At 39.2% G+C, this 9,032-nt stretch overlaps 1 protein-coding gene across 7 annotated transcripts in view; it reads right to left on the bottom strand.

The window, feature by feature from the left end:
- Positions 1-9,032, bottom strand: part of RPS6KA3 (ribosomal protein S6 kinase A3) — a 115,964-nt gene continuing 106,932 nt past the window's right edge. For all 7 annotated transcript variants that reach the window (XM_053891772.1, XM_019431625.2, XM_019431620.2 and 4 more), the window contains 3 exons: positions 8,619-8,736; positions 3,276-3,416; positions 1-1,989 (listed from right to left, as the gene is read on the bottom strand). In XM_053891772.1, the coding sequence (XP_053747747.1) occupies positions 1,867-1,989; positions 3,276-3,416; positions 8,619-8,736 (382 nt within the window). In that variant the 3' untranslated portion in view covers positions 1-1,866. The remainder of the gene's footprint in view (positions 1,990-3,275; positions 3,417-8,618; positions 8,737-9,032) is intronic.

Raw genomic sequence — 9,032 nt, 5'->3', positions numbered from 1 at the left:
TTCTGAAATCCTTCCTCCTATATGTTTTTTATTTAGAAGATAAACTTACATTTGATTTCGATGTGATAATCATTTTGTGTCACTTAAGCAAAATTAATGTTACAGACTCTCCCTTTCTCTTTAGTTGCACAGAGGAGAAATTAAGAAATGATAAGTGGCTTCCAAGACATTTAACTAAAGTATGCTTTCTTGGCTTTGTACTTTCAAGAGAAGATTTAAAGCTTCAGGCAGGAGAAAAAGACTTCTGATGTAAATGGCTTAGTACATGACTAAGATCCGTTGGGTACATTTCTGATAAGGCTAAGCTAAATCACTTTCTCTTTGTTCATGTTTTTCATATTATAAATTGATGTATGGTAGATAGCTTGACCAAAATACAGGTAATAATGGATACAAAAGTTTCCTTAATTAAATGAAACTGTGAAAACTACCCAGATTAGATGTAGATAATGAATACTGTAATCGAAGCAGACCCAGTGACCACTATGAAAGCTGATCAGTTCTGAAGTTAAAGGAAAAATTATAAGGCTGTAAATCATCAGAAGGAATTCAGAAAACACTCAATGGTGAACATTCACTTAGCCTACCTTAGCTATGATTTCAGGTGAGAACAGATATTGTTTGATCAAGAATGTTTTATTCCCTCGAATAAAAAAGTTTAAATCCAATTTCATATAGAGGCTGGTGGCCTTTATTACATTCAAATTAGTGTTTAATATAGAGCATTGTAATGGGACAGAACTCATTATGATTTACCTTTTTTCCAAAAAAAGCATACTTTTCTTGCAGGTATACAAGAACATGTATCCTGTTATTCATAAGCGAAATTCTGCAACTTGATCTATTTAAATATGAAAGATCCAATGGGACTTGAATGACCTGTTGCTAAATTTTCCTTTGCCAATCTCTTCACCATAACTCTTAAAGGCCTGATGTATACTGGCAAAATCCCAAATTATATGCCAAATACTAAATATGGATACTATTCAAGATTAAAAGTGCAAGAACTACTTCCTCAACTAAGGAAAAAAGAACCCTAAGGAGTTGCAACGTATATGGACTAACTTCATAGTTGTACTCTTGATGTCATGCCACACACGTGATAACTTTCTCTACCGTAACAGCTCTCTAGGTTAGTCTGACAAAGCACCTGACTTTAAGAAACAAACAAATGAACGAACCAGTGAAACAGACATGGGGAAAAATATGTACATTTTGGAAGTATTACATTCAACAGCTGTTCCACAATCTGGCCATTTTTAGGGCTGTCCAACAATACTGTTAATCCAGGTGAACTATTTAACCAGATTTAATAGTCGATTAATAATAATAGATTCCAAGTTAAACAAAGCATGTATACATTAAAGAAAGCAGTACAGAAATGTACTGTATATGAACTGTTTACAAAAACATACAAAATGTTGGATGGCACAAGGGATACAGTGCTAATAGAAACGGATTGTTTAAGCTAAGTGCTTAACATAAACTGTCCATCCCTATAACTAACAAAGAATATTTCAGGGACATGAAATATTTCCTATAAAAATAATGCTATATGGTGTAGAGTACTTTATTCAGTGTATTTTTAGGTGGTATTCATATGTTCATTATTCTCGTTGATTCAGTGAATATGTCTTCATCATGTTTCCATTTTCATTTCATCCGAAGCTCCAGGAAAATCTAACTTGCTAACAATCATTTAAAGCGAGAAGAGACGGAAGCAGGAGCAGCAGCAGGAGCAGCAGCATTATGGGTACCAGCTGGGACAGTGTGTGCTTGCAGGTGTCTCTCAGATATGTGCTACCTGTCGCCAGAACTTGTGCTATCAGCTTACACCATGGTACCAAATATCTCAGTGAGGTCACTTCACAGGGCTGTGGAGGTGATTTTTTTAATACCTCTCCGCTGAGCAAGAGTAGAACGGCCTACTGGTTCCAAAACCGGCGACTGATTACGGTTTAAAGCAGAATACGTAGCTGCCATGGCACCCTGAAAACAGGAAAGAAAGGTCATAACACAAACGACAATGGGTAGTCATATGTACACAGAATATGAAATTGAGATTCCCCCCTCCCTATTTTCTTCATATGAAAATGTATACAGATTCAATAGGGCTCATAATGAAAACAACCACCCTGGTCAAACCCTCTGATTTACCTAAAGTTGAAGATGCAAATGTGGGTGGCTAAAATTACGGATGAGAAAGGACAGGGATGGTCTTATAACAAGCAGTCCTCACTTTTCTCAGGACTATTCAACTTGTTGTTTCTTTGCAATCCTTTAATGTGAGAGGTAGCAAAGCATGCTCTTTGGAACCTGTATTTTGCCACCACTGGTGACCTCAAAGTTTGTTTTGGGTTTTGCATAAGAAAGTAAAGTATAGAAAAAAATTAGGAAATGCTTAAGCTTATCTGAATGATAAATTCAGAAGTCATTCTTTTTTAAAAATTTTTTTAACATTTCTTTTATTTTTGAGAGACAGAGACAGAGCACAAGCAGGAGAGGGGCAGAGGGAGAGGGAGACACAGAATCTGAAGCAGGCTCCAGGCTCCGAGCTGTCTGTCAGCACAGAGCCTGATGCGGGGCTTGAACTCATGAACCGTGAGATCATGACCTGAGCCAAAGTCAGACGCTTAACTGACTGAGCCACCCAGGTGACCCAGAAGTCATTCTTAAACTAGTTTTTTTTTTAACTTTTAAAAAATGTTTTTGTTTATTTTTGAGACAGAGAGAGACAGAGCACGAGCAGGGGAGGGGCAGAGAGAGGGGGGTACACAGAATCCAAAGCAGGCTCCAGGCTCTGAGCTGTCAGCACAGAGCCTGATGTGGGGCTCGAACTCACCGACTGTGCCACCCAGGCGCCCCTTAAACCAGTTTTATTGTGATATTTTGGTGTGCCTTGACTTTTCCTTTTCTTTTTTAACGTTTACTTATTATTGAGAGACAGACAGAGCATGAGCAGGGGAGGGGCAGAGAGAGGAGGAGACACAGAATCCAAAACAGGCTTCAGGCTCTGAGCTGTCAGCACAGAGCCCAACGCGGGGCTCGAATTCACAAACCATGAGATTGTGACCTGAGCTGAAGTCGGATGCTCAACCGACTGAGCCACCCAGGCACCGCGACTTTTTCTTTTCTAAAGTACTCACTATAAGGGAATCCCATTCGAGAAATGGAAACAGGATGAGGGAAAGGGAAAGGTGGTGTGGGCATGGAGAGGGCGGCTCAAAGTCTTCTGCAGAACATGTGGAAAAGAGTGACTGAATAGGGACACTCACCTTGACTAGATGGGGCGCGTCCTGTCTGTTTAGTTGGTATTGCGGCAGTTGGTCCCAGTGGACAATCCAAGGATGCCTGAGCACGAGGGCAGCCGTCAGTCTCTGATGAGGGTCCACATGAAGCATCTTTGACACCAGGTCCTGGGATGGGAAGAATAATAATAAAACAAATTTAAATCTTTCTGTTTGTTTTTCTATAGCCCTTGACACTGGTCAGCATTCTTCCTTAGCTTCTATGACACTATTTTTTCCTGGTACCAAACCTTTGGGCTCAAAGCAATTTGGTCAACATGATAATTTCTTAAAAAAAAAAAAAACAAACAAAACAAACAAACAAAAGCAAAAACCTAAGTCTGTTTTCTCTTCCCTTAGTCAACAGTAATTTTGGTGCATTACAAAGAGTAAATTTACCACATTTATGTATCTTAAAGTACTTTGGCTCTTTTTTTCATCTAGATATTCTGATTTTTCTATACCTTTGTAAGTTTATTTCTAAGTAATTTTTAGCTACAGACTTTTTTTGTGCTGCTTGTAATAATGAAAAATAGAATGTAACTGCCCAATAATATAAATTTAATTGGAGGGCTCCAAATGCCCCCTACAAAAGATTAGAGGTTTTTTTTTTTTTTTTTTTAAATAGGCTCCATGTCCAATGCAGGGCTTGAACTCACGACCCTGAGATCAAGAATTGCATACCATACCAACTGAGCCAGCCAGGGGCTCCAGATTGGAGTTATTTTTATTTTTTCCCACTTCATAAGCAACTTATAGGCATTATAAAAAAAAATTAAGAACTACAGAGAAGCAAAAGAACATGAAGAACTCCCAGAATCCCATTCTTCAACAAGAGACAAATGCTTTCTATCTATCCAAATGCTTTCCTATGCTGAGGTATAGATCCATATAATTGCTAGTTTTATACTTTCAAAAATAACACAGTTACGATTTATAAAAGCCTTCTCTAACTTGATTTTTCATTCAGAATGTATCTACTAAGTATCCACTGAAGGCCAGGTATCCTGCTAGGCATTGGGTATTTAGAAATGAATAAGATAAAATGAACTCTAACCTCATGAAGCTTTCAGCCCAGTGAGGGAGAGACAAAGAATCAATTACAAAGCAAACAGTAAGTTCTTGGATGGGATGAATAAAGAGGTACAGTTGAACACAAAGAGACGCTTAACCTGAACAGGGTGCTGTGGCTTAGGAGTGACTTCCTTAGAGGAATGTGAGACCTGAAGGATGAGCAGGAGATGGATTAGAGAAGGGGGGGGGGGGGGGACAGAGTAATTCAAGGAGGCAGAGCCGAGTGTATTTAGAGGAGAGCCCTCAGGGATAGGAGAACATGCCACAGTTAAGGAACTGAAAGGAACGGCAATGTGGCTGTAACAAAACCTGCAAAGGAGACAGTGGCAGCAGATAAAGTGAGAAAGGTGAGAAGGGACCAGACCCTGAAGGCCCTTGTAAGCTACATTAGCAAAGGTGCACTTTTTCCGGAGGTAAGAAATCATTTAAAGCAAAGGAGTAATACAGTCACGTTTGTACTTTAGAGAGATTATGCTCACTAAGTGTGAACGAAAACGGATTGCAGGGTACAAGCCTGGAGACTCCAATGTGAGACCGGTGAGAGTTGATGGCTTCAGGGCAGTATAAGAAATGGAGAAATATGGATGGAACTGAGGTACTTAGAAGAAACAACAGAACCCGGTGGCTGACTGGATATTGGGAATCGAGATGTTATTCTAAGGATTCCTCTGCTATTAGATACTACCAGTTTCTTATTTTTAGTTTTCATTAACAGCTAAGAGCGGGAATAACTTACTGAACAGAATTAGAAATAAAAAGTGAAACAACCAGTAACTCCCCTTCAAAATTCTTAAAGTGCGAAAATGTTCTTCAAGTACATAAAAGGTTGCAAAACTGCTGAGGGACACAACAAAACTCTACTATAACTTTAATCAAATCTGTGCATTAAGCAGTGCACTTGGGCCAAGTCACTGAGAACCACTTCTCTTCCTCCTGTTCTGTTACCCTTCAATGGCTATTCCTCCTAAGCTTTCTCATTAAATGGTGGTGGCTCCCTTGAATTCCTTCCATAGCTCTCATCACTCTGCTCAGAAAAGCTCCTTTGTGCTCATGGCTGTAGCTACTCCAGATGATGACAACTTCCAACTCCACAGTCCACCCAAGACTTCTACTTCTTCCTAAAATCTACATCCATATAGCCAGGTGCTTGATGGACACACATCTCTTAATTATATATCATAGTCACATTTCAAATTCTTAATTTCCAAATCTGTAGTCATCACTCCTCTCAAAACTACTTTTGCATTCCACATCTTGGTGAAGGACACCACTACCCTGCTCATTTGCCTGACGTGGAAATAAGGACTACATGCTTGCTATCTGCTTCTCCCTTGCTTCTTATGTCCAATTAACCACCGAATCTATTCTGCCTGCCAAATTTCTCTTCCATTTGGCTCAAATCCTGCTACAACTGCTCTAGTGTAGATCTTCATCATTCATGACCTGAACTACTGCAAAACCTTACAAGTAAAGTCCCTAATATTAGGTCAGTGAGGAATGAATGAAATAATGTAGGTAAAAGTACTAGCATAGTTCTTGGCACATAAATGCCCAGTAAATGGTCCTGTTCTTCTCAAAGCCACATATGAAACATATGGCCCATATGACTGATGACATTCACATGTGCAATGTACTCTTGAGGTGACATATCAGATTGATAGAACCCTCCTTCTTCCCAATATTGTGGGTATTCAATTATCACATTATACTTGCAAACTCAAGTCTTTTTAAAAAAATTTTTTTAATGTTTATTTATTTTTGATAGAGAGAGGGAGAGCGCGAGCGGGGGAGGGGCAGAGAGAGGGAGTCATGGAATCTGAAGCAGGCCCCAGGCTCTGAGCTGTCAGCACAGAGCCCAACACGGGGCTCAAACTCACCAATCATGAGATCATGACATGAGTGAAGTCGGACGCTTAAGTGACTGAGCCGCTTAGGCACCCCAATAATCTCAAGTCTTAACTGGACAAATTAGCAAAAGTTGTTAGTAATGATGTAACATTTATAAGAAAGGCTGTGACTTAGATCCCATTTTTATCTCATCCTCACTTTTCTTTTTCTTTCGCCCAAAACAGCATACTGGCATGCAAGTCAATGAGAACGAAATTATCAAAATTAGAGCAAGGTGAGGTTATCTCTAGAATTTATTTAAAAAGCAGGCAGTGGGTAAGCTCTGATACTTCATATGGTGACATTACTTGATATGCCTCACAACTGATCATGACAATGTGTGGTAGACTCCATGGATAAGAATTACCCCACCACAGAATAAACTTAAACAAGGAAAATTTTCAGGGCGCCTGGGTGGCTCAGTTGGTTGAGTTGGTTGAATCAAGACTCAGTCTTGATTTCGTCTCAGGTCATGATCTCATGGTTTGTGAGATCGAGCCCTGTGCTGGGCTCTGTTCTGACAGCACAGCCTGCTTGGGATTCTCTCTCTCTCTTTCCCCCTGCCCCTCCCCTGCTCTCTCTCTCTCGATAATTAACATTTTAAAAAAAGAAAATGTGATCATGAAAATGCTTAAGATTTTTCAACACTTCTCCAATACCTAGAATAGACCCCAAATCCTGAGCATAATCTACAAAGCCTTTCATAATCTGGGCTCATCAGCTACCTTCTCACGTGTACCCTGTACTAGTCCCATCAAACCGTGTGCAGCAACCTGGAGGCGTTCTGCCATGCTCAGGCTGTCGTGACCACAAATAGCATGTGTTGCTCTCTCAGCCTGGGATGGAATACATCCTTCTGCTCCCTAAAGCTGCCAAGAAAGTCCCTTCACTGCTTCTGGAAAGCTTTCCTGGAAATCTTTCTGACTGAGCACCATCTGTGAACTTCTTCAACATAAAAAAATGTACCACTGTAACAGCACACGTGACACTGTACTGTATACTTGGGGCCATCTCCCAACTAGACTGTGAGATTCCTGAGATCAGGAATTCTATCTCAGTCACATCTTTTATCCCTGAACTTTCACTTATTAAGCAGGTTGTAGGTGCTCAATACATGGAAGAAAAAGAAATCCCCAGAAAAATGAATCATCTGGTTTAAGAAATGTTACGGCTAAAAAAAGGGAAAGGATACCAGGTCATTTTAAATCAGTTATAAAGCCAAATGTTATCTATATAGACATTAAATTGGCTAACATAGGCTTCATCTCTAGGCCAAAAGCATCAATCGACATTTGTTACATGCCCTATTTACTTACACAATCATCTCACCTCAGGCTTCCACCTCTAAGAGAAACCAGCAAGCACTTTTACCAGTAATTATCTTCTTTATCTCCTCTATGTTTTTCTTCCTTGGAAGTGGAAAACTCTGCTCTTCTTTTTTTTTAGGTTTTTAAAGATGTTTATTTATTTTTGAGAGAGAGAGACAGAGCACAGGTTGGGGAGGGGCAGAGAGAGGGAAGGAGACACAAAATCCGAGGCAGGCTCCAGGCTCTGAGTTGTCAGCACAGAGCCCGACGTAGGGCTCCAACTCACGGACCTTGAGATCATGACCTGAACTGATGTTGGAAGCCTAACTGACTGAGCCACTCAGGAGCCCCTCTTTTTCTTTTTAGTTTTTAAATTTTTTGCTCTTCTTTTTAAAAGAGCATTTTCTACGAGTAAAGTGGAAGCAGAGCAGAATTGGAAAGCAAGTCAGCCAGAGGATGGCAGATCTTTCAGGGACAAAGGCTTTTCAAGTGGATTTCAAACAGATACTATAAAACTATACTACTGTTTACTGTGAAGAAGAGGAGACCCCTTTCTACATAATATGGACCAAAAAGAGAACATAGTATAGTCTATTCTAGGGAACAAGGGCTTTGGAATCAACTGTTTAATTTGAAGCACCCACATGTAGCTGGTGGGTAACCAAAAACAAATTCACACCAAAATTCTGGGCCTTGGTTTCCTTCTGTGAAATGGAGATACTAACGCCTATTTTACAGGGTTTGTTAAGAAGATTAAATGGGATAATTTAGGAGAAGTGCAGTGTGAGGCACAGAATAGACACACGAATCATGAAGACTACCACCATTATCATTCATTATGTTTGTAAGTAAGAAGTAGTTTTAGATATATAGATAATAACAAAGCCAAACCAATACCTCTGGGAAACAAATTAATTGGTCCATTTGTGAGTTCAAGTTATTTGGTAACATCACTTCAAAATACTACTTCATAAACAAAAGTTTTTAACTGGCATGATTTTTTCTCACTAGGGATTATGAAAAATTATTTTCTCAAAAGTTTATTATAGGAAGCTATACTTGCCTTTGCTGTGTCTGAAACAGAATTCCAGTAACCACCACTGAGTGAGAATTTCCCGCTGCCTATCCGTGCCAATATTTCCTCTGGTGTATCATCAGGGCCATTTGCAAATGGAGTGTAACTATTTTATAATAAAATTAAAATGTTAATGAATAAAATTTCTTTTTGGTTGGTAATCTTCACATTTCTTTGCAGTATCCAAGAGTACTCTGAGTAATTTAATGTAATACTTCATTGAAATCTCCGAAAGTGAAAAACATCAACATCATGAAGCTTCATAAAGCGCCAGTTCAAGGTATAAGCTATGAACTATTAATTAGACTTAATATATTATAAAATAAATATTTTAAGATATGACACATAAGAATAAAATATTTAAAGTAGTGTATATTTATGACGTAAGAATACAAAAAAGGC

The sequence above is a fragment of the Panthera pardus genome, unplaced genomic scaffold (genome assembly GCF_024362965.1).
Source record: "Panthera pardus isolate Hobbes unplaced genomic scaffold, ASM2436296v1 HiC_scaffold_27, whole genome shotgun sequence".
Lineage (NCBI taxonomy): Eukaryota > Metazoa > Chordata > Mammalia > Carnivora > Felidae > Panthera > Panthera pardus.
This window is presented reverse-complemented; position numbering and strand designations above follow the sequence as displayed.